The sequence below is a fragment of the Ictidomys tridecemlineatus genome, chromosome X (assembly GCF_052094955.1).
Source record: "Ictidomys tridecemlineatus isolate mIctTri1 chromosome X, mIctTri1.hap1, whole genome shotgun sequence".
Taxonomy (NCBI): domain Eukaryota; kingdom Metazoa; phylum Chordata; class Mammalia; order Rodentia; family Sciuridae; genus Ictidomys; species Ictidomys tridecemlineatus.
This window is the reverse complement of record NC_135493.1, coordinates 93042038-93068358: the sequence shown is the minus strand read 5'-3', so window position 1 is coordinate 93068358 and position 26321 is coordinate 93042038. Positions and strand designations below refer to the sequence as shown.

General features: G+C 35.6%; 1 protein-coding gene across 19 annotated transcripts in view; it reads right to left on the bottom strand.

Annotated features, from left to right (window-relative positions):
• Positions 1-26321, bottom strand: part of Cask (calcium/calmodulin dependent serine protein kinase) — a 349377-nt gene that overhangs the window by 56089 nt on the left and 266967 nt on the right. For all 19 annotated transcript variants that reach the window (XM_078034938.1, XM_078034941.1, XM_078034937.1 and 16 more), the window contains 2 exons: positions 7415-7492; positions 4268-4348 (listed from right to left, as the gene is read on the bottom strand). In XM_078034938.1, the coding sequence (XP_077891064.1) occupies positions 4268-4348; positions 7415-7492 (159 nt within the window). The remainder of the gene's footprint in view (positions 1-4267; positions 4349-7414; positions 7493-26321) is intronic.

Here is a 26321-nt window from a genome sequence, read left to right as displayed (position 1 = left end):
TCTGAAATTAAGTTATTTAATTAAAAGGCTTATCAAAGTCATGACTTGGCTATTTTAATTTGAAAGGTGTGCATATGAGGCAAAAATAAGGCAACAATTGGTAAAATCAGAAAGGAGATGGTGCTGATTTCTCCACAGTAGAGAATATGTTTTGAGTAGTGTATGCATTGGGGTTTCTAATGGAAACAGCAGATATTTCCAAGATCTCAGCTGGCTGGTCTCAACTCGGGTTTGGGTGAGGGTAGCTAAGGGGTACTAAGCAATGCATAGCTTCAAAGTAGGGCTCCATAACGACCCAGGGGACCATAGCTTCCTCATCAGTGCCTTGATGGCACCCTGTATTGCTACTCCCAGGCCCATGTGGAGATTATGTCATGTGAGCAAATTCTTCTCTTTCTGGTTTAATTGTGGCCACTTAAAAAACTAAGATTTAAGGCAGAAAGCAAAACTCGGTAATAGGCCAACTGAAAAGCTTCAATTGCTAAAAATCAGGTTCATCATACTATGTAGAGATATGTCTTTTATAACTGGTGTTTTTTTTTTCATTTTTTTCTTTTTTCTTGGTACTGGGGAATTGGACCTAGGGGTACTTTAACCACTGAGCTATATCCTTTGCCCTCAAACTTTAATTTATTTTAAATTTTGGTATTCCAAAATTAATTGGAATACCAAAATTAATTAATTTTGGTCTTGCTAAGTTGCTTAGGGCCTCTCTAAGTTGCTGAGGCTGGCTTTGAGCTTGTGATCCTTCAGCCTCAGCCTCCAGAACTGGGATTATAGGTGTGTGCCACCATGCCAGGCCTAACTAGTGATTTTTAAAAAACATGCTTTGTCTACATAGGCATAAACAGGCAGCCATGCTTACATCAGGATAATGCCAGTCTTTGAAGCTATGTGTGTTGAAGAAAATGTTTACACTACTTTTTTTGGCAAATGATTTGTATTTACCCTTTAAAATTATATAAACAAATGCTTGCATTTAATATATTATTTATAAGGAGAAATAAGCTCACAATCATAAAATTCATAAAACTAAATAAAATCATAAAAATTAATTTTAAAAGAAAAATGCTTAAATGATGTCACCAAATAAGGAACTTGATACTGACCACAATTAGTCACTGTAATAGATTGCTGCCACAAAATAAAATTTACCCTCAAGTTCTAGTTTATATGCAAACAGAAAAAAGGGGCCCACTTACAGATTAAAAAAATTTTAAAAAGAATATGCAAAATAAAGAATAGAGAAATCAAAGTTTGAGTGTTTTCCTTCAAATGTGTTATGAGGTATGACTGAGCAATTGTTACAAAGTTGACAATTGTTACTAATAGCTGTTAGTTTTAATTACATAAGGAGTAATTAATAGGGAAGAAACACTTTGTACTGTGATAACAGTATGTACAAGATAACTAAAAAGACTAGAGTGGCAAAAAAAAAAAAAAAAAAAAAAAAAACCAACCAAAAACTGATTACCTTAAAATGAACAGGAAAAATAGGATTTTTTTTTTTTTTTTGGTTTGAGAAGTGGTTCGTCTGATGTTTTAATTATAAACCATAAAACTTACTACTTTATAATGAAACTTTTGTGACAACCTAAAGCTTTGCAAAAAGCTGGAAATAGGCTTTGTTTTTAAAAATTCTTCCATACCACTCTATGTCCTATTTTTTAAAGAAAAAATTTAAAGCATTAACTTTCTATCCAGGTAATGTATAAGGAATTTGTCTTTAATGCTTTGTATTTTACAACTGCAATGAACAGAAGAATCGTACTTTTGAAAAATCAGTCTTTTAGATGGAATCACTGAAAAAGGAGTTAGTGAGATAATATTCTTTTTTATCATGACCTCTAAAGATACAGTACAGATTTAAAGTCACTCGAATCTATCCTTGTTTACTCTCCTAAAGTTACTGTAAATATTTACAAATATCTGAACTGTAAGTGTCAGATAATCAATCCAATGTTAAATCCTCATATAACAGGGATCAGAAAGCAAAGAAAAATCCAGATACTTGAGGAAATAAGTGTGAAACTGTAAATATGCTAAGAACAAAAATATTGTAAGCATTAAAATATTCCCCTTTAGCTATTAATATTTCTTTTTTAAAAAAATCCAAGATTTTAAAATCATCATTTAAAAAAATGTTTACAAGACAGAACTATCCAGCATTTCAGATTTTACTTAACATGTATCTATCTATCTATCTATCTATCTATCTATCTATCTATCTATCTATCTATCTATCTATCTCTAACTCAGGATTATATTTCCCATATGGGACATTATCCACACGTTTCTTTGGGAAAGACCAATGTGTTCAACTTAAGCTTATAGGAGAACTCATCAGTATAACAGATCAAGCCACTTTTAAGAGCATTGGCTTAAACTTTAGTGAAGCCACTCACTCACTGGTGGGTGACCTTAAACAAGTCTCTTTGCCTTATTAGGCCGGTTTCTTCTCAGCGAGGGTTAATCACACTACCTCCCTTCTCAGTCATGAGCAGTCCTGTTGTAGCCAAACCATCTCCAATACAGAGCCCTAATCTGCCCATTTTCTACCATCCCCAGTTTTCTCCAGGCCTCTACTGCCTCTCAGCTTTATAATTGTTTCTCCACCTTTATCTCTTATTACCCCTATCATCCCTCCTCTACACTTAAGCCCCTGGAATCATGAAAGCATAGATATTGGCTATTTTCCTGTTTGTAATCACCTATTGTCTTCTTACTGCAATCAGGAGAAAAAAACAGATTCTTTCCCATGGCCTGTAAGACTCTCCTTGGCCTGGCCTCTGCCAACCTCTCTCTCTCTCTCCCCCCTCTTTCTTTTATAAAAATAAATAAATAAAATAAAGGTATTGTGTCCATCTACAACTTAAAAAAAAGAATGGAATCCTAATTAGAATAAAAAAGAGCCTATGCTTGTATAATACTATCAAAATGGATTCTACTGTCATATGTAACTAAGAAGAGCCAATAAAATAAAATTAAAAAAATTACACCAGATATAGTAGTAATAAGAACATGGCTTTAAAGTCAGATTTTCTTCTAAAAGGTCAATCAGCTAGGTTTTCAACTTTTTGCATGTATTCTACATATACAGATGTGGCTAATATTTTAAAAATGTTAGATTCAACATGAATTTCCATCTGTAATTGTGTTGTTGAATTGTGGTTAAATGTATAACTATGAACTTCTTTCTACAGAAAAGCATATCTATTTTAAGTTTTGTTTAACCATTTAGCTTTATAATAATTGGCTAAATATAGGTGCTGTTCTTACACAACAGAATTTTCCATACAATAGAAGTGAACGAAGAAAGTTCGAGAGTTTTGCACTGTCAGAGAACAGATGTAAATCTTTCAATATATCACCTATGTTCAGAGAATTCTTTATCAGCAAAAATTGTCTCTAATTTTAGCTCTTTGCTGTTTAGGTAATAAACAGTTCCAGTGACTTAAGGATGTTCCTGCAAGGAAACAAATTCCTTGTCTGAGGACTACACAGCCCCTAAAGAGCCATTCCACAAGCCACATCTTTGTAATAGTGATACAAAGTAAATAAAAAGGATTTTAAAGTATTTGGTATTACTTGGTCTTATGATCTTAATAGTCTGATACCATAGTCATTTGGTCCCCAATGGACCACATATATGATGGTGATCCCATAAGATTTTAATTGATCTGGAAATTTTCTATGATCCAGTGACTTCTGTAAACAAACCTACTCTGGCATCAGTTGGATAAAAGTGTAGCACGTATAATTATGTACAGTACATAATACTTGATAATGATAATAAACAGTGATGTTATTGGTTCATGTATTTACTATAGTACACCTTTTACTACTATTTGAGTATATTCTTTCTATTTACAAGAGAAAGATTTCCTATAAAACTTGTATGCCATATTATGCTGGCAGCATCCTCAGATGCCTGGTGTTAACTGTGTCTCTTGATTGCATACATTTCTCTTGTGTTTGATTTAATCTACTATTATTTCATCATGGCCCTAGGAGCTTCGAACTACAGCACACATATCAGATTGCATAGGTTTGTAGTAGTCTATACCACCCAGGTTTGTGTAAGGGCACTCTGTGATGTTCTCACAATGGTGAAATTGCCTAATGACACATTTCTCAGAATTTATCATTAAGCAACATATGACTGTATATGGATAAAAATGCATTTGATGAAGCTGCCGGTATTTTCTGAGGGCTATTAAGAACAAATGGAGGTTTTCAGTTATATGGAAATTTAATTGTTACTTACCATGAAATGAGGTTGTGTTAAGATACGCTTTAGTTCTTTTGCATCATTATTCTCAGGGTAACATGAAATTTCTTCCAATACCTAAAAAATAATCAAGAAATAGCAATGAGAACATGATAAGAGATTGACAAACAATGGAATTCTTTTACATTAAAGTCCATGAGTGGATTTTTGTGTCAGGCAAAACAATTATTTTCCAAAATTCTTCATTTTATTCTAAGGTTATTAATATTCAAAATAATGGTACTTATGACAATAAAGATGAAACAAATTCATATAATAGTTTGGTTACATTACCCAACTATAAACACAAAAGGTCACTGAAAGATGCAAAATGACAGGCCTATAATACATATTTATAACAGGTTTAAGTAGCTGAATTAGCTTAATGAGAGAATAGCTTCCAAACTCATCACCAAAATCAATTTGTACCAAAAGTTAATAACAGTTTCTTTTGTATTAACAGCACTGCCAATTACTTTTAGAAAGATGACATAGGCTCAAATAATAACTATTTAAAGAATACCAGTTAATTAGAATAGTTAATTAATTCAAAATATACTCAAGTAATTTTCTTTATAGTAAGGCAGGATTAATGCTATTTTCCATGCTCATCTCCCCATATGGATTAAACCATGCTTCTGTCAATGGCTTCTGGGATTAAATGGCAGAGAACCCAAGAACAATGTTAAAAACCTTCTTCTCTCCTGCTACTCAAATTTTCTTCACTAATTAGTTGTTAATATTTTCCCTGCTCTCGTGAAAATGGCATTTTAAAATAAAATAGTTCTTCAAAAATAATCTGTGGTGAGCCGTTCCTGCGGACTGTGGTCGCCATTACATGATGGCGCTGGCTCCGTTGTGGTCTGTGAAGGACAACTCCATATCAAAGAGAGTTGGCGTGTTCCCAGCTCCTTATCAGAGAAAGTTGGCGTGTCATTTTCTAGCACCCTGTGAGAAGGGTACACGTGGCAGCTTTGCATTGGGGTTCGAGGTGCTTTATTAAGGCTGGGAGGGGCATCCAATTATTATTCCGGGTAGTAGAAGAATCATTAGAAGAATATCAAGGGCCTGAATAAACTGCTGAAAGAAGATTCCTGAGTCGCGTCTTCCTTGCGGGCAAGGGGGTCGTGACAATAATCCCTTCCTGCTAGGGTGGAGTTTACTTATTTGGGGACATGAGCCCATGGCAAACACCTGCTACTTTTCTAACTGTGGATGGCTGGATTCACAGAGAGGTCTTATACATTGTACTCCAATAAATCCCAACCCTGGCGCCAATAAAGGATTGCTTTAGCACTATAGGATATCAGGGGCTCATAAGCTTCAAACCAATAGGGATCTCTTGCTTTGACCTGTGAGAACCTTAGGAGGGGATGTCTTCAGGTCATTTAGTTTGAGTTTTAGATTTCAACATCATACTTAAAACACTCTCTGCTACTCAACCACAGACAAACAAAACAACAACAACAACAACAACAACAACACACATACACAATACAAGGTTGCTTTCTTATCTAAATGTTCTGTTACCGAGTGCTGGTTATGCTATGAATTCATATTTAGTGATGATAAACCAATTCTCCTGATGTATTTTAGGATTCACATTTCTCTCTGGGGAAAATGAAAGGATGAAAGCATCGATTCTCTCTGTCCCCTGCTACTCTCATGGCCCACAATCTCAAGTACAGAGGTGTGGTCTCCTAAGCATTGCTAGTTGGATAATGTCAGCAGGTTCTCTCTGTTCAGTTAAGCCAAATAATTTTCCCCAGAATGTCTCTGCTTCTGTTTGGGTATCATGAATATAAGATAGTGATTCTCATGATTCCTGCCAAAGACACCTTTATTCCTTTCAATGAGTGCTTGGTGGGCAAAATAAGAAGACAACCCCTTTCAGCTTATTCTGACTTAGGGGATGGCCTGGCAGCCACCACAGCATCAGTCTCTTTTCTCACTGAATGTACAATATTTTCCAGTACAAGTCTTGTGTTAAAAATCTGCTAGGGAATAGATTGTCTTTCATACTTCTTCATGGAGTAATCTCACTTTATAAGAAATAATTTTTTAAATGATTTAAAAGGAAAATGATAATTTGCATAAAGACTCTTTTGATATATTTTATTTTTTCCACATTTTTTATTGGTGCATTATAGTTGTACATAATGGTGGGATTTGTTGTTACATATTTGTACATGCACACAATATAACAATATAATTAGGCCAATATCACTTCCCAGCATCTCCCCTTTCTCTTCCCTCCTCCCTCCCCCTGGCCTCTCCCTTTCCTCTACTGATGCATGAAGACTTTTAAAAGATCAAAAAATGAAAAAAAAAAAACCAAAAAAAAAACCCAAAAAACAAAAAAACCCCCGTACGTGTTTAACAATGGGGGAACTGTTAATTCATTTTAATTTAATAATAGTAAAGAAAAATTACACAGTCATTAGATGTTATATTTATGAAGACCAAGTAGAAACACAGAAAAATGCTCATTATATAATATTATGACTAAAAAGATATTTAGATTGCAGCTATATAAAATTCATATGCAAATGGATAATGAGTGGAAAAGGATATGCAAAAATGAAACCACTGTGTAGGGGAGAAGGGATTATGGATCGATTTTATTTTCCAAACTTTCTGTGGTGTCATGTTTCTATAATAAGTAAGTTTAAAGAAAGTTTGTGATATGTACAGCCACGTATACTGGCAATGTATAAAAATGACTTCTTTGAATTCAGTATATTTAACTGCTATGGAAATTTAATTAACTTTCAAACAATACCACTTGAAAAAAGCAATCCAAAATTGCATAGCACATCTATTTGTATCAAGTACTGTGAATACTTTCTTTTTGAAAAAAAACTTCACACTTTCTTTTTGGAAAAAAAACACAAAAGAAGTAAAATCGAAATGTTAATATATTCAAGTTTACACAGCAGAACCAGAAAACTAGCAAACTGGCAATATTGATGCTGAAAATTTTTTTCTTTCCTGTCAGTGATAAACTTAAGAAACACAAAATCTGAATATAATGAGTCCAACTGTAAATCCAAGGAAACTGCCTCTTAAGGTAAAGTAGAAATGTCTTCAATCAAGATAGGAAAGATGATGATACCAAATTCTTTCAGAAAATATATCACTTACCTCTTTGGCTCTCTGTACTGCGTCGCTCGGAGGATTCCTGATTTGCGGTGAAGATTTTGTGTTAATTTTGTCATAGAGCTAAAAAGTAAGGAAGAGAATCCAATCAACACTCATAATTCTGTGCCACAATTCACAGCTTTGTATTTATTATTTCACTAAACAATGCTCTCCCTCTTAAAAAAGCAGGCTGCCGATTTCAGTGGGATCCTTTTGTTAATAATCTCTTAGTCATTCAATAAAACTTATCAGAATAGGAGTTTATATAGCTTTTTTTTTAAAGTCTTTAAATAGATGGACCAAGATTCTGTCAATGTGGCAATTTCCTTTGCATTTTAAATTTGTCAATATTTCAGCGATCCCAGGGCTTTTTGCCTCTGACAGAAGCAACATTCAATAACGTGAATACAGAGTAAAATGAAAGAACGCTTTCTGGCCAATTCCAGTCTGAAAGAATTTTCACAGAAACCTAAATCTTGGGAAAGGGCAAACCCAACTCCTTCTAGGAAGGAATGTTCTCACAAAAGGTTTATGCTTGTTTTACCAGGGCTGTTCAGTAACAGAATCAATGCTGGAGGAAGTCAAGGACATAAACTTTTCCTTTTGACTCTGTGAATTCAAAGAGTGTGAGAAGATTTTTAAAAGCTCACAAGCCTAAATGATCCAAAGTTATACTCTCGGAAGAACATTCATTTACTTCTTTAGAGAAAAACAATTTCTGTACTTTAGGAATGCAATTAAAATATATTCGTTTCTACCTCAAATGAAATGTCTCATAGTCAATAGTCTGCTTTGAAAACTGAAAAGTTAAAAATGACCTTGGCTAGTCTGAAAGCTTCTATTTCCTAACTTCTCTAAAATAGGTGGGGATTTTTTTTTTTTGTTGGTCTTGTTCTTTTCTTTCCTCATTTACTCTGCACACCAGTGCTAGTTGAGAGGTCAAATACTGACCGCAAACATTCTTCGAATTATAGTTAGATCTGTTTATACTGACACAAGCTAAAGCTTTATGACTTGTAAATATTTGGGTCATGCCACACATAAAACACCTGACATGAGCAATGTGAAGATAGAGCAGGAACCATTTTTAAATGATGTCATTTAATTAAGAAAGCACTACTAAACAGGAGGTTAAACAAATAGTATGAATAGACAAGTATTGCTGCTTTGCTTAAAATATTATATTAACATTTTAGAAAATGGTTGATAAGTGGCTGGTTCACAAAAGTTTGACCAAATCCCTTTAGATTATACATGGATGGTCTCTATCTTCTCAATGGTTTCTATTTCTAAAGATTGCCAATTTTGAATATAAGGAGGCTGATTCATAGTGAGTTAGGGAGGGGGAGCATGGGAGGAATAGACGAATTCTAGATAGGGCAGAGGGGTGGGAAGGGAAGGGAGGGGGCATGGGGTTAGAAATGATGGTTAAATGAGATGGACATTATTATCCAAAGTACATGTATGAAGACATAAATTGGTGTGAATATGAATATATTTTGTATACAACCAGAGATATGAAAAATTGTGCTTTTTATGTGTAATAAGAATTCTAATGTATTCCGCTGTCATATATAAATTTTAAAAAAATCAATAAAAATTTATTTTTTAGTTGTAAAAAAAGATTGCCAATTTTGAAATTTGGAACAAGGGAATATATTTTCTCATAGAAATAATGTTGTGAATAGTGTTTAGACTATTTCCTAGACTATAAAATAAATGAAATATTGTATATATATATGACATATATAATAAAAAATAATAAACCAAAGAAAACCAAACAAAACTCCCCTAAATCCTAAGTTAAAAAAAAGACATTTAAAATATATAACTCTAAGTTTAAAAAAACATACTTGGAAAGATGAGTCAGTTCCAGAAATGTGCTCTATGACATTCTGTCTACTGTTGACAATACTATATCGTACACTTAAGTGTTTAAGAGGGTAGATCTCATATTGTTCTTACCACAATAAAAATAAATAACACTTAAAAAAACAATTATCCTTTGCATGTCATAATATTAATGATCAAGCAAAGTTTTAAAAACCTAAATGAATAAAAAGATTTTTTAAAAATCTCAAAACTGTTTTAAAGCCTTAATTTAATTCAAAGCTTTATAAATACTGTCAGGGGGCTGGGGATGTGGCTCAAGCGGTAGCGCGCTCGCCTGGCATGCGTGCATCCCGGGTTCGATCCTTAGCACCACATACAAACAAAGATGGTGTGTCCGCCGAGAACTAAAAAATAAATATTAAAATTCTCTCTCTCTTTAAAAAAAATAAATACTGTCAGGTTTATATCTAATTTCATCACAAACTGTTCAGTTTTACCTTTTTCTTGACTGAGGACTGTTGTTACTAACACTACTTTCAACATTTTAAACTATAATTAGGATTAGTTTCCATTTATATATTAATTTTTACTTACAGAGCAACAAATATCCCACAACTCCCTAAATTGAAGACTTGATTTCTGACCTGGTTTTACTATGCCACGTACAATCTCCAAGGTCTTGTCAGTATAGTTTCTCCCCCCTTCCTTCCCCGCTCCCTTTCCCCCTTTCTTTCTTGCTTCTTTGTTTAGTGTTGAGGATTGAATCCAGGGCTTCATGTATGCTAAGCACGTGTCCTACCACTAAGCTACACCCCCTAGCCCCATATGTCAGTGCAGTTTCCTGAGGACTTGAGGTAGAATTGGCCGGAAGGCTTATGAAACGAACTTCCTGGGTCCCCTCCAGACCTGTTACATCAGAATTTGAGATAAGGTCCAGAAATCTATGCTTTAATAAACTCCTCAGGTATTTATAAAGATGTCCAGTGCTAATTTCTGAGATTAATAACAGTTGTCCGGGTTGAATACCTCTAATCTAAAAATCCAAAATCTAAAATGTGCCAAAATCCCAAACTTTCTGAATGCTGATCTGATTCCACAAAGTGGAAAATTTCACACCTGACCTCATGTGAGGGGTCACAGCCAAAACACAGGGGCACTAAAAATACTGCATAAAATTACCATAAGGCTATACATATACGAAACATAACTGAATCTTGTGTTAAGACTTGGGTCTCATCCCCAAGGTATCTCATTTCATTCCAATATCCAGAAAAATCCAAAATCCAATCCAAAATCCCAAGCATTTCAGATAAGAGAGACTCAATTCATACTATTAACAACAATGATAATTGTTACTTTTGGGGGACTTTACTGGGAATTGAACTCAAGGGGCACTCAACCACTAAGCCACATCCCCAGCCCTTTTTATATTTTATTTTGAGACAGGGTCTCACAGAGTTGCTTAGCAGCTCACTTTTGCTGAGGTTGGCTTTGAACTTATGGTCCTCCTGCCTCAGTCTCCAAAGCCACTGGGATTATAGGCATGCACCACCATGCCCAAACTGTTACTTTTATTGAGCATCCACTAGATGTTAGTTATTAGTCTAAGCTCTTAACATATATTCACTCATTTAACCTCACATGATTTCAAGAGGTTGGTACTTCTATTATTCCCATTTTATAGATGAGGAAACAGACACAGAAGAGTAAATATGAGAACCACTGTTCTAGCCTTACAATGTCTTCAGGGGTATCATACAGTTGGCCTAGAGAATCAGGCCTTGTTCTAAGAAAGGGTTTCAGATCAAATTATCTTCTGCTCCTTTGGTCTGGGCTAATTTAATCAAGTATTCATCTTTAAGTTCAGTGGAACTGGTGGTAGGAAGAGGGAAATGCTTAAAATGAAAGGCAGATATAGTAGGAAGGAATTGAAAGGGATCTTCTATCTTAAAAAGGACATTGGGCTCTGCCCTACCTTTCAACTTCTAGGAAAGCACAAAGACTAGAGCTCTCTGGACAAGTACTGAACAGGGAGGATGCTGTCCATGCGGTTACATGGTGAATCTCAACTGCCTGCTCACTAACCAAAAGGGAAAGAGCCAAAGCAGGAAGGGATGCGGGAAGGGGCTTATTTCATTGCCATCACAGGAAAGAAGTGATCTCTTGTTGGCTTATCCATATACATAGCTATCCATCCACCCACCTGTCTGCCCATCCAATATTTATTGAAGTCCTATTGTGTACTAGGCAGTGGGATTCTATTTGCTGGAGTTTCAGAGATGAAAAAGAGAATTCTGGTCCCCTAAAGAGCTCACCAATTACAAAGACATATCTAACTAAAGGCCCCGAAACTTAGGATGGCTTGATCCCTTTGGACACCCAAGAGTAGTTTGGTCCCCAGCAATATCAACTGGAAATGATCTCAGTAGAGACTATCTGGATGTGTTTGTTTAATACACCAACCTTCATTTCCCTCTTTAATTTCTTGAATTATGTTTTTGTCTCAGAGACTAAACATAATTTTAGTCACATTTAAATAAATATAAAGCATTTGAGAAATGTGGCAGAGCAGGTCAATAAGTCATCAGTGAATGTAATGGAACATTAAAATGTTTTTAAAAAGTAAAATAAAGCATGGTGCTTTTGAGTTCTCATTCACATGGGTCATCCTTGTATTGCATGATGCCAATAAGTTGATATGCAGGACTTGGAAGTTCAAATCCAGGTAGAGTTCTGCCAAGGTCGGAGGCAAGCAAAAGAGGTGGTTGGATTTTGAGCACAAAGGAAAGCTAAAGTTGATCTTTATTATCCTTTACCCTTCTCTCTCATTCCAACTGTATAAAAATAGACATGTACAATGATATGACTTGAGACCACATCTGTTGTCTTGGACATTTAGCCTAAAGCTAAGGCCAGCAGCAAATAAGTAGCACCAAATCTGCTAGAAAGTTGCCAGGACACTCCTCCAGGGCTTGTTGAAAGGCAGTCAAATGGTTCTTCCACATTCACCCCAGGGCTTCATTCTGCTTATAGAGGAAGAAGCCTGGAATTTGTAGGAGTCATAGGACTGAGGAGAACAAGTATTTTGATTTTCCCTTCTCCTTCTTCTTCAGAGGGAAGAAGAGGGAACTGTGTCCTTCATCATGTCAAGTGAAGGGTAGTGGATGCTCCAGAAGAACCATGAATAGGAACTGGAGGTGCCAGCAAAAAGAGCTCACTGCCTCATTCTCTGAAAGGTGATTGCTGAGTCACAGCAACTTACAGGCTCATCTTGGTGCACTAAGAAAGATTTCTGTTTGAGAGAGAGTCCTTGGGGTAGCTTCATATGGCCCTTGAAGTCCTAAGTGAAAAGAGACTGGTGCCTGCTATTTTTGTGGCTGGAGATCACCTGGGACAGCCCACACTTAGAGCGTATATTGGGACAAGAATGTGTGTGCCTCCCATGAATCAAGGCTATATCTCAGAAGGTAACCTGGTTGGAACCATCTTGATGGAGCCCTGCCCAAAGGGCTGTCTGCACAGAGCAAGAGGGTCCAGAAATAGGGAACTAAGTGGTAACACCTGGGAGCAAGGCCAAGCGTGTGCTGCTGAAGCCAGGTGTAGAATACATTCCCAATGTCAAAGCCACATGTTGTCAACCAAAGTCACCATCAGCATTAGGTTGCCTGCCACACCAAAGGCATCAATAGCCAAGGGACTGGCTGCCTGAGGTTCATGATTATAGAACATGCTATGCAAGAGCTTCTTTCTCTTTTCTGTGACCAGATTCTGGAGCTCTTTGACATTAGGTAACAGCACTTCACACGGGGCTGAGGACACAGTAGATGTTTCATAAATGTTTCCTCCAAAAATAATTGAGTATTTGAACTAGCAAATAGAAACTATAAATAGATGTTTGTAACAAAATTCACAGTAATATAAAAATAAACATAGAGGGAATACTTATTTTAGTTTGTTTCTTTAGGAACCAAATATCATTTCTCTTTGGTCCTGCTTGCACAGTAAAAACAACAACAACAACAAAACCTTTTGCCCTGAATTTAAGACATATATTTTGCTTTTTTGTCTGTTTCAAGTCTGACTTATTTCATAAAGTTTTTTCTTTTGTACCAGGGATTGAACCCAGGGGTGCTTAACCATTGAGCCACATCCCCAGCCCCTTTTTAGTTTTTATTTTGAGATACAGTCTACTAAGTTCCTTAAGTCCTTGCTAAATTGCTGAGGCTGGCCTTGAACTTTGTGATCCTCCTGCTTCAGCCTTCTGAGTTGCTGGGATTCCAGATGTGTACCACTGCTCCTGGCTTCATAAAGATTTTAAAGTGGAGAAGACATTAGGTATCAGCAAGATTCAATTCCTTTATTTTAAAGAGGATGTTCTAGTTTGGATAAGTGTTCTCCCAAAGACCCATTGTCAAAGGCTTGGTCCCTAGCCAGTGGCACTAATGGGAAGTGGGAGAACCTTTAAGAGGTGAGATCTAGTTAGGTCTAAAAGTTAGGTTACTAGGGGTGTGTCCTTGAAGGGGATACTGGGACCTTGCCTGGCCCCTTCCACTCTCTGTTTCCTGGTTGTCATGAGGTGAGCAGCTTTCTCACTGTGCACTCCAGCCAGGATGTGCTGCCTCTCCAAAGGCCCCAAAGCAACAGGGCCAATTGACCATGTACTGAAACTTTCAAAATTGTGAGCCAAATAAACTTTTCTTCCTTACCAGTTGATTACCACAGCACTGGAAAATTCACTAACACAGAGGAGAAAGCCAAGATCCAGTCAGGCTGTACCCAGGGCCATATAGCCAGAGCAGCAGGGATGAGACATTGACTTGCTGATATGCCATTTTTTTATGACACACCAGATCTTCTCAGCTTGTTTGAGAGTTCAGTAATATACAACATCTGTGTTAGGGAGATGCCTTCAGCAATAGTTGGGGAAAATGAACTGTAGAAAATGCTATTTGTAGGTTAGAAGAACAAATACATGGGGCTGGGGATGTAGCTCAGTGGTAGAGTGCTTGCCTAGCATCTGTAAGGCACTGGGTTGATCCTCAGTGCCACATAACAAATAAGTGAATAAAATAAAGGTATTGTGTCCATCTACAACTAAAAAAAAATTTAAAAAGGAACAAATTACACTAAATATGATTTGAAAGATTTTGGCTAATCAATTGCAAGCCTTACTATGTTAAAGCATGTTAGGATCTTAATCTTATCCTGGACAGACAGGAACTATTTTAGGCTCTTTTGGCCATATGGTCTCTATTGCAACTACTCAACTCTGCTGTGTTGTGCAAAGGCAGCGTTAACAATATATAAATAAATAGTCATGGCTATATTTCAATAAAACTTTATTTATGAAAACAAGTGGTCAGCTGGATTTGTCCTGGCGGGGGAGTTTGCAATTTCTACTCTAATAAATTATCCCTAGAGGGGAAATCAAGGATATAGAATCTATTACTGTTTGCCTTCTTGTTCTAAAGAAATTACAGTTATCCAAGTTCAGCACTTTATATTAAAAAAAAAAAACCACACACAGCACCAAGAAAAAACAAGGAAATGTGAACAGCTGCAACGGGAACAGACTGTCTCACACTGTTTCCCTCGCAGACAGGCCTGCTCCCTTCCAGCCTTTGGCACTGGGTCAGACACGACCACACACAGCTACATGGACACGCTGCATTCATCTGTTTCAAGGAGTGTCAGCACAGTTCCCTTAGGAGGCCACATTCTACATTTCACATGAGTTGTTTCAAACAAAGTAGAGAGCAAATTTAGTTCAAGTCTCCTGAGGCTGGACTTTCAAACATAAACATAAAATCAGTTAATATGTCACTTTTTATTTACATTCAAAGCACTAAAATCAAATTTCATTTTTTTTAACATACCCCAATAGGTCTCACTCTCTTCTGATTTCTTAGTCCTCAAATAGAAGCCTTTGTTTGCTCATAGTATATTTGCATATTTACCAAGATTAACATTTAAAATAGAAAGGGGGGCAAGAAGTTATAACAATCCCTAAGTTTGGTGTATTAACTTATTTTTTTTCACACTGAGAAAACCAAATCTAAGGACTGGATTGTATATCAGTTGAAATAAGCTCATACCATTTTCAAGTAGACTATAGGCATGGGACAAATAATAAAAGGGGTTGGAGAGTTGCAGAGAGGTTTCTTAGCAACCATTTATTTTGCAGACACTGAAGAAATTTGCTGCTGGAAAAGATTCAAAGTCAAGTATTTAGCTGCAAAGGATGTGCATGAATGAAATGTGTCTGTGATCCTAATAAAACAGATAACAGCATGCACAATATTACCCTGTGTGACAACAATGAGAATTGAAATGACTTGCTCTGGAGAAAGACTATTCTATTAGGAACTTTCCTCACAGTTTCTGTGAATCATCTGAAAAGAAGCTGGGTGAACAGGAACAAAGTTTCAATGTCACCTTTTTTTCAGTGAACTGAAAAGATCAGTCATTGATATGTAACAATATTTTTATATACATTTAAAATCTAGCAAAATGTTAGGGAAATGTGATTTAATACTAAATATAGGGGGGCTGGGGATGTGGCTCAAACGGTAGCACGCTCGCCTGGCATGCGTGCAGCCAGGGTTGGATCCTCAGCACCACATACAAACAAAGATGTTGTGTCCGCTGCCTAGAATTAAAAACTAAACATTAAAAAAACTGTCTCTCTCTCTCTCTCTCTCTCTTAAAAATACTAAATATAGGGAACTAATACTCAACTACTATCTGGAGTTGATTTTCTGAAGTTGTATATTGGAGAAAATCTTCTGAGATCTGAACATCTATTTTTTCCTACTCAAGTTTACATATAAACTTGTTATATGAGAAGGCAGATGTGGTGGTATATGCTTTGTAGTCCCAGCTACTCTGGAGGTTGATGCAGGAGGATAACTCACTAGAGCCCATGAATTTGGGACCCAGCCTGGGCAACACAATGAGACCCTGTCTCTTAAAATAAAAACAAAAAAATACTTTTTTGAAGATCTCTGGCATCATTAAAGATGATATAGTTCAAAGATAGTATGATAGGTAACACAGGTGTGAAAGAAACTCACTGCAAAATCTATAATGGCACTTTCAAAAATTTAAGGAGCTACCATTAAACTCTAGGAAGAATTTATTTAACCTGTTCATCTTACAAATCCAAGAATGATTATATATCATTTTGATATTACAATTTACAAAAAGAAATCAAAATACTCAGACAATTTTTCTTTTCTCTTTCTCTTTCATATCAGGGATTGAACCCAGGGGTGCTTAAACACTAAGCCACATTCCCAACCCTTTTTATTATTATTATTTTTTGAGACATGGTCTTGCTAAGTTGCCCAGGCTGGCCTTGAATTTATATTCCTCCTGCCTCAGCCTCTCAAGCTGTTGGGATTACAAAAAATGGTGACACTGTGCCTGGCCCATTTTTCTTTATCGGAGTTAAAAAAAAAGAAAGATGCCTATTTTATCAGCATCAAATGTTGTTTTTCTTAAAAAAAGTTGTTTTTCCTAAAAACTTACATTCCATTAAATTTCCAAATCAACTTAATTTTTAAGTAGTTGAGGAAAGCACTCAAATATTAATCATGAGATGAGTCCCCATGTTCCCAGAGAGCATTTTATATGAAGGGTGAATTTTCAGTTTCTTTGAACATGATCATTAGAATTTGTATTATTGCTAACTTTCTCTTCAAATGTTCAGAAAACATGTAAACAGTCAAGTTTTACAAATTTCAAACTAAATTTATTTCTCATTTAAAAAGTGTGTCAAACCCACAAATAAAGCAGCAATGAGTCCCTGCCTGGAATTTAGATTGTCCCAGGCTAGGGTCCAGTTTACACTGCATAACTTGAGTTTAAAATGGACATGTACTTAGTGGCTGGAAGCTCTTAAGTTAGATGTCCCAGGAAAGCTAATAACATAGCAATGAAATGCTAGTTTAAGTCAAGTTTTAGTAAAATTGTGATGGGGAATATGTCCTTACTTAAAGTTATAAAAAGGGGCTCAGGTGGCCCAGTGATATGTTCCTCTAAGTAAATCCAATCATTAGTTTTCTTCTGACAATAAATGAGAAAACTGAAAGATCAGTACATCCAGGCCAATTCAAGATTTCCTGAAAAAAGTTGCAAAATGCTTTTGAATTATGACAGCAGAAACACCCATAAGGAGGCCCTTGTTTGGTTTAAGTTTTATCTTTCTGTTTACAGGGTTGCTTTAGTTTCAGTCTTATTAGAATACTGCCCTTACAGGGATTTATTTTTGAATCCAAGAAATTAAGACTTGCTTGACCTCCTAGTTCAATCTAAAAAGACTGCCCCTTTGGTGGCTTAACAATATAAGCCAGTGTGGTGCATTTCAGCTCAGTTGGAAGCTTTTTTTGAGAAACTCAAACAGTGGCCTTGGATGACCCAATTTGACTGTTTTTTAGGTCTTTTTAGTTGGCAAATAGCTCTAAAATTAAGTCATAGAAGAGACAAATCACATTGCCCACTCTTGAGCAAGCAAAAGAAAACAGAAGAAAAATAACTAGTTAGATGAAAGGATATATAGGCAGACAGCATTTTGTTCTAATAAAACCTTCTGAGATAATGTACTTTTTAATACCAGAGACAAGAGTGTGCCTAATGGTGAGAAATTCCCACTATGATATGAACTTCCTTTCTATTTTTTTAAAAAGCATTATAACCTCATTTTCTGGTTGCTCTTAAGCATCTCCAATTATTAGTAAATGATATTTACACTAAATGAATATTCCTCTATTAATTTTCTGCTTTCAAAGAAGTAATATAATATTAATGTTACATTGTGTGTTATATATTTATTTACCTTTGGTTTTTGATATGGCTTTTATTTTGCATAGGTAGACACTAAGCATTTGTATGAGTGGCTATAGCCAAAATGAATTTCTGTAAGGAGAGTAAAAAAGAGAACAAAGCCTGGCAGAAGTGATTTTTATGGAATGATGTGTAAAAGGTCACAAAGAAAAGAAAGCACTCATATTTTTGGATTGTAAAAATAACTGTAATTCACCCCATCAAACATTCTATAACTGAGTGTATCACATCTCTTCGTAAGGGGAAGACCCTTCTTTTTTGGAGATAGCATAAAGAAGAATCAGTGCTTGTTGTACTTTGAAAGCTTTTTGAAAATTCCTTTGCCTTCTGATAAAGTTGACTATGAGGCCATTAAAAAGCAATAGTATTTAGTGGGAAACATGGATATGTGGGACAAGCTGATTCATTAATCTTGGTATTCTAGAATAAGTTCCAAACTATAATTCAAGAAGTAATTCATCTGGAATGGGTGAAGAAAATGTGGTATATATACACAATGGGATATTACTTAGTCTTAAAGAAGAATGAAGTTATGGTATTTGCTATTAAATGGGTGGAGCTAGAGAATATCATGCTAAGCAAAATAAACCAATCCCAAAAAACTGAAGGCTGAATGTTTTTTTTCTGATATGCAGATGCTAATTCACAATAAGTGGGTGTGGCTAGAAAAGAATAAAGGAATTTTAGATTTGGCCGAAGGGAGGGAAAGGAGGGGAGAAATTATAGGAATAGGAAGGCTAGTAGAATGCATCAAGTATCATTAACCCATATACATATATGACTATACAACTGGTGTGATTCTACATCATGTACAACCAGAAGAATGAGAAGTTATACTCCATTTATGTGTGATGTGTCAAAATGCATTCTACTATCATGTATAATTAATCAGAACAAATTAAAAAAATGAAAGGGAGATATTTTTCCTCATATAAACAAAAGCTGAAGAAATACATCACCACTAGATCAAACTTAGAAGAAATTTAAAAAGTAGTTCTTTAAGTTGAAGGAAAAAATTGCTAGGCAGAAACATAAGAATCAATGAACATTAAAAAAAAGCTCATTAGCAAATCTACATATATACTCAAACTCAGAACACTTACAATGTAAAGACATAAAACCAAACTGTTATTTAAAATGAATGTTAAAAGATAAATCTAAAATCATTATCACTGTCATAATTTGTTAATGGACATGAACCATGAAAGATATAAAATGTGTCAATAAAAACAAGTTGTTGGAAAAAAGAGAAGTAATTCATCTGAACAAATACAGAAACTAGAGGGACTCTTGTAGTCAATATGTTCAGAGTAAAATCACACATTCCTTTTAAAAAGATGTAGAACATATAACTTGGGACCCAGGAAGAGCAATTAAAGGAGATGGAACCAAGGTGAATTCCCTTCTATGATTAGACAGCCTTATTCTGAGAATTTCTTTTTCCTACTATGTAATTACTAACCACAAAGCATGAATAGTGGATGAATGGACAAATGAAATGTGGCAGTCTTAAAAAAGAAGAGAATTCTGACACATGTTGCAACATGGGTGAACTTTGAGGGCATTATGTTAAGTAAGTCACAAAAAGACAAATGTTGTGGGTTTCACTTATATTGAAGTTCTTAGAGTAGTAATATAGACAGAGAAAAAAGTAGAATGGTTGTTGCCAGCAGCTAAGGAGAGAAGATGAATGGGGAGTTAATGTTTAATGGAGTCAGTTGGGGAGAATGAAAGAATTCTGGCAATGGATGGTGGGGATGGTCGGAACAATGTGAATGTATTTAATGCTGTTGAACTGTATATGTAAAAATGGTTAAAATGCTGAAGTGTATGTTAGGTATATGTTATCATCATAAAAAAGACCAAAGCATTGATATTATATTAAGCAAAACTTGCCAAAAAAGTTGTATACTTTGGGAAATGGCAAATATGTACTTAAATGAGCTAAAACATATTGCTCTAAGAATGTGTCCTTGTTGGAAAATACACAAAATCATGTGATTTATAACGTTTTCAAATGAAAAAGACAATTTGGGCTTCTTCCATAAGGCACAACCACACACTGCTTAACAAAACAGTTCTTTTTTTTAATATTTATTTTTTAGTTGTAGTTGGGGCATTGGAGAGGGCACCAGTGTGGCTTTGGTGTGTTGGTGTTAAAACAGATGGACAACACCAGGAGGCATTGTGCTGCTGTATTGCAGTGTGAGCAATGCATCACAAATGACATTATGTCATCCACAGGACACCAGAATCCAAAGGACACCAAAGGAACTTCCAATAGTGCTTCATCTCCCTCTGTCCCTGGCACTAAGAATTGAACCCAGGGGTGTTCTATCACTGAGCCACATCCTCAGCCCTTTATCTTTTTAAATTTTGAGTCAAGTCCTTACTAAGTTGCCCAGGCTGGCCTTGAACTTTTGATCCTCTATGCAGTAAGCTTTTTTGCTTTAGTAATCTAATCACCAATTACATTTTTTTTAAATAAAGCAATTTTAAGGTTTCCTACAAAAATAATCGTAATTAGATGGGCATTACATTTTCTATGAAAAAGTATGTAACAAATTCTAACAGCTGTTCAGAGGTATGACAGATGGTGGGTGAATGCTTAACACTTGGTTGTCAAAGTTTGGCAGTGAGAGATAAATGTGTCATTTAACAATGTTTTGTAACATTGTTGACTTACAAAGTAAACGTTTATTCTGTAATAGGAAAATTTCTACAAGAAACTGAGAAGACTGAGAACTATCACCAAATATTTGCAAAATGCTTTTTAAATCTGAAAATCAAAACCATCAAGCAAAAGTTAAAAAAATTAAAAAAGTATCCATCATCTGGCCATCCAATGTATGAAATACAAGTTCTAATCCATAACTGATATGAAATATCATGAAAAAACATAGACCACACTGTAACACCAGTTCCCAAGAGAGTCTAATGACGGACAGGGTAACAATACATTATATTAAATTTGTGTAATTTGTTCTCATACCTGGAGAATTAATTTGGGGCAAAATCAATTTTCCATGTTATTAGGGGTTAAATTCTGTCTTCCCCAAATTTATGTTCACCTAGAATCTCAGAATGTGAACGTATCTGGAAATAGCAGTTTTTCAAATGTAATTAATGAAGATAAGGTCATATTGGATTAAAATGGGCTCTAAATCCAACAACACATAATATTATGTACTGACACAGAAACATATAAGGACACAGGAGAATGACATGTGATGATTGAAGGCAGATAGGAGTGATGTGATTGTAAGTCAAGGAACACTGAGGATGTGGGCAACCACCAGAAGCTGGAAAAGAGATGGAAGGATTCTTTCCTGGAGACTTTGGCAGTTGCTGACACCTTCATTTAGGACTTTCTAGGCTGTACAACTATGAGAGAATAAATTTCAGTTTGTGATGCATTATTTTGGGAAGCCCTAGCCAATTAACACCCATGCCAAATTGTACTTTACTAAAACTGATGTGCATATTTCATTTGCAGACCACCTCAACACCAGCGCTTGAAATTTTTAACCACAGAATGGTACAGGCAGAGTCAAGTAGTTCTTCTTCAGGCCTCTGTATTTTTCCCCACAAACGGAGGAGTAGTGTTATATGTGCCAGGGTGGAAGTGGTTAGGCAGTAAATATTTAGAGATTTCCGGATCCATTTCTAACTAAAGATTCAACTTGATGTATTTTACTAGAATTCAAATCAGAAAACATTTCCTCCTCTGTGGAACCAGAGTGCTTCTCCTTTTTAAAACATGACACATAATAATTGCACACATTTATGGAGTATGGTATAATGCTTTGATATATGTAAATATTAAATAACAATCAAACTAAAAATGTATTTGTCACCTCATACATTTATCATTTTTTGTGGTGAGAACATTCAAAATTCTCTCTTCTAGCTATTTTGAAATTCAATACAATATTGTTAACATAATTACTCTATTGTGCAATAGATCACCAGCACTTATTTCTCCAATAGTAACTCTGTACCCATTCACCAACCTCTCCTCATCCCTTCATCCCCTACCCTCCCCAGCTTCTCATAATGATCATTCTGCTCTCTGTTTCTATGAGGTCAGTTTTAGACTCTACATATGAGTGAGGTCATGTGGTTTTTGTCTTTTTCTGTCTGGTTTATTTCACTAAACATAAAATGTCCTCCAGATTCATCCACATTGCTACAAATGACAGGAATTTCCAAATTGCAGTAATTTTGTTTCCTCCAAACAAATTCTAATAATACTTTTTAAAGTTCTGAGCTTATTATTTTAAAAACATGGCTACAAAGAAATAAAGTCCTAGATGCTCTTTACTCATCCCTAGGAACTTACTCCTGTTTCTTCCTGTCAGCTTAAAAATTATGGCCTTAAACTTAGTTATTAAGAGTGTTAATTCACAGGCATAAGATAAATATAATAAGGATAATTCATAAAATGGCTCAGTGGGATTAAGTAACTTTAATCAAGCCATGGTCTACAAGACTATGCTACTGGGTATCGCTACTCTAATCCTTAAAAAATAATTAATTTTGATTCTGTAAAAAAATTAATGCAAAACCACAAAACTCAACTCAAAGTGGATCAAGGACTTAGGAAGTAAACCAGAGACACTGTGTCTATTAGAAGAAAAAGTAGGTCCAAATCTCCATTATGTTGGATTAGGCCCCAACTTCCTTAATAAAACTTCTATAGTGCAAGAATTAATATCAAGAATCAATAAGTGGGATGGATCCAAACTGAAAAGCTTCTTCTCAGCAAAAGAAACAATCAGTGAGGTGAATAGAGAGCCTACATTTTGGGAGCAAACTTTTGCCACATGCACGTCAGATGGAGCACTAATCTCCAGGATATATAAAGAACTCAAAAAACTTAACAATAAAAAAAACAATTCAATCAATAAATGGCTCAAGGAACTGAACAGACACTTTTCATAAAATGATATACAATCGATCAACAAATATATGAAAAAATGTTCAACATCTCTAGCAATTAGAGAAATGCAAATCAAAACTACTCTAAAATTTCATCTCACTCCAGTCAGAATGGCAGCTATTAAGAATACAAACAACAATAAGTGTTGGTGAGGATGTGGGGGAAAAGGCACACGCATACATTGCTAGTGGGACTGCAAATTGGTGCAGCCAATATGGAAAGCAGTATAGAGATTCCTTGGAAAACTGGGAATGGAACCACCATTTGACACAGCTATCCCATTCCTCAGTGTGTACCCAAAGGACTTAAAAACAGCATACTACAGGGACATAGCCACATCAATGTTTATAGCAGCACAATTCACAATAGCCAAACTGTGGAACCTACCTAGATGCCCTTCAGAAGATGAGTGGACAAAGAAAATGTGGTATATATACACAATAGAATATTATTCATCATTAAAAGAGAATAAAATCATGGCATTTGCAGGTAAATAGATGGAGCTAGAGAATGTAATGCTAAGTAAAATTAGCCAATCCCAAAAAACCAAATGCCGAATGATTTCTCTGATTTAAGGATGCTGATCCAAAATATGCTGTGGGGGGCGGAGGGGATGGGAGGATTAAATGAATTCTAGATAGGGCAAAGGGAAAAGGGGAGGAAGGGGGCATAGGGGGTAGGAAATACCATGGAATGCGATGGTCATCATTACTCTAAGTACATGTATGAAGACACTAAGGATGTGAATCTACTTTGTGTACAACCAGAGATATGAGAAATTGTGCTCTATATGTGTAATATGAATTGTAATACATTCTGTTGTCATATATAACAAATTAAAATTTTAAAAAAATAATGCAAAACCAAGCATGGGGGCTGGGGTTGTAGCTCAGTGGTGGAGCGCTTGCCTAGCATTTGTGAGGCACTGGGTTCAATCCTCTGTACCACATAAGAAAATAAAGTTATTAAAAAAAAACACAAACCATGGGCTAGGCACGGTGGCAAGTGCCTGTAATCCCAGCAGCTCAGAAGGTTGAGACTGGAAAATTGTGAGTTCAAAGCCAGTCTCAGCAATGGAGAGAAACTAAGCAACTCAGTGAGATCCTCTAAATAAAATACAAAATACAGCTGGGGATGTGGTTCAGTGGTTGAGTGCCCCTGAATTCAATCCCTGGTACCAAAAACAAAATAAAACAAACAAAAGCCCCAAAACAAAAAAACCAAGCACGGGATATGGAACATTGGAAGAAAGAAAAAAGAATGGCCAAAGTTGTTTTTCTCCTCCTCTTCCTCCTTTTTCCTTCTCCTCCCCCCACTCGTGTGTGTGTGTGTGTGTGTGTGTATGTGTGTATGTGTGTGCGCGCGCGCTGCCAGGGATGAAACTCAGGGCCTTGTGCATGCTAGGCAGGTGCTATCACTGAGCTGCATCCTGAACCCTGTATAGCCAATGTTTTAAAAGTTCCTTCCCAAGAATTGGTCATACCTAGGTTTCCTTTCTAATGTGTACCATAAGCATTAAATATTTTAAAAGTCTTTTTTAAATTAGAAAAACCAGTTCTTTTGAGGTGCAAGGGATGGAATCCAGCCAGGGCCTTGTGCATGCTAAACAAGTGTTTCGCTACTGAGCTACACCCCCAACTCCATAAAAGTCCTTTTTAATCGTTAGATTTCTCTATATGGCAGTCACTTGAATACTTCATTGATTATATTATTGAAATGTAGCCTATTAGCAGTAAAATGAAGGCTAAATAAACCCAATTTATGGGATGTAGATTAGAAGAGCAGAAATATACTATGTATACAACCAGAGACATGAAAAATTACGCTATATATATGTAATAAGAATTGTAATGCATTCTGTTGTCATATATAAATTTTAAAAATGATTTAAAATGCAAAAAAGAGTAGAAGAGCAGAATCTATGGCTTATGTTATTTATGATGATGAAGCTTTCATTTAAGGATAGTTCAGTTTGGATACTCAGAACTACTTGCAACCAAACATTACCCAGGGCGTGGCCTCATAGTAATTTCTGGAGAATTCTAGTGTTCATGTGTAGTACTTGTGTCTTTTTCTTTTTTGTGGTGCTGGGATTTATGCTAGGCAAGGCTCTACCACTGTCTTTTTAATGGGCACGGTTCATTTTCAGTCCAATAGCTTCTTTTTAAATCAAGCTGCACTGACTGGGCTTAGGTGCTGATCATGCAGATACTTATTTAGGTTTGTAATTCAAAAGAATTCAAAGAAAGTTTAAGTATGTTTTCCTTACTAAATCTATGAATGTTTTCTGAAAGTGTGATGATTTGTACCAAAAAGTCCAGTATATATATATATATATTAAGAATTGTAATGCATTCCACCGTCACATATAAATTTTAAAAAAGATTTAAAATGCAAAAAAAGAGTAGAAGAGCAGAATCTATGGCTTATGTTATTCATGATGATGAAGCTTTCATTTAAGGATAGTTCAGTTTGGATACTCAGATATACTCAGTAGTTCAGTTTGGATACTCAGGATCAATATTTCTAGTAAGGTCTGAGAAGTTCTACACTGGGACTAAGTGGCAATCTGGCTCAGCAGGAAAGTCTAGTTTGTGTCTGAATACAAAACAGCAATACAAAACACCTCCCCTGCAGTACAACTTTGAAAACCAATTTGGGCTACTCTGAGCCTTTACCTTACAAAAAGTCCTTGATCTTAAAAAAGGTCAGCAAATCTACTCAGCAGTGACCTTATTAATCACTGAAATAAACAAAATCTCCACTCTACAGCTTCTTACAAATATCTTACTAACTAGTTCTAGTAAAAGGGGGAATGACTTCTGTGGGAAATTCACACTTAGGAAACTGTGCTCTGTTTCTGTACAATGTGTTAAAATGCATTCTACTGTAAAATAAATAATTTATTAAAAAAGAGATAAAAACAAAAAAGATATTTTTAGCACCAAATGACAGTGAACAATACACATTTAAATAACAAGTGAATAGAAGTCAAATTCTAATTCAAATAACATAACAAAAACAATGATGATGATTAAGAAGATCATGATAATGGAATGCTACCAAGCTCTCCACGAAATAGAATGAATTTCAAGGGCTTTCTAGTGCTCAAGGCAACTAAATTATTTAAAATAAATGTAATCTGAAATACTCAAATTGCTTAAAACAGCCAGGCATGGTAGCATATGACCCATAATACCAGTGATTTGGGAGGCTGAGGCAGGAGGATAGCAAGTTTGAGGCCAGTCTCAGCAATTTAACAAGCCCCTAAACAACTCAGTGAGACTCTCT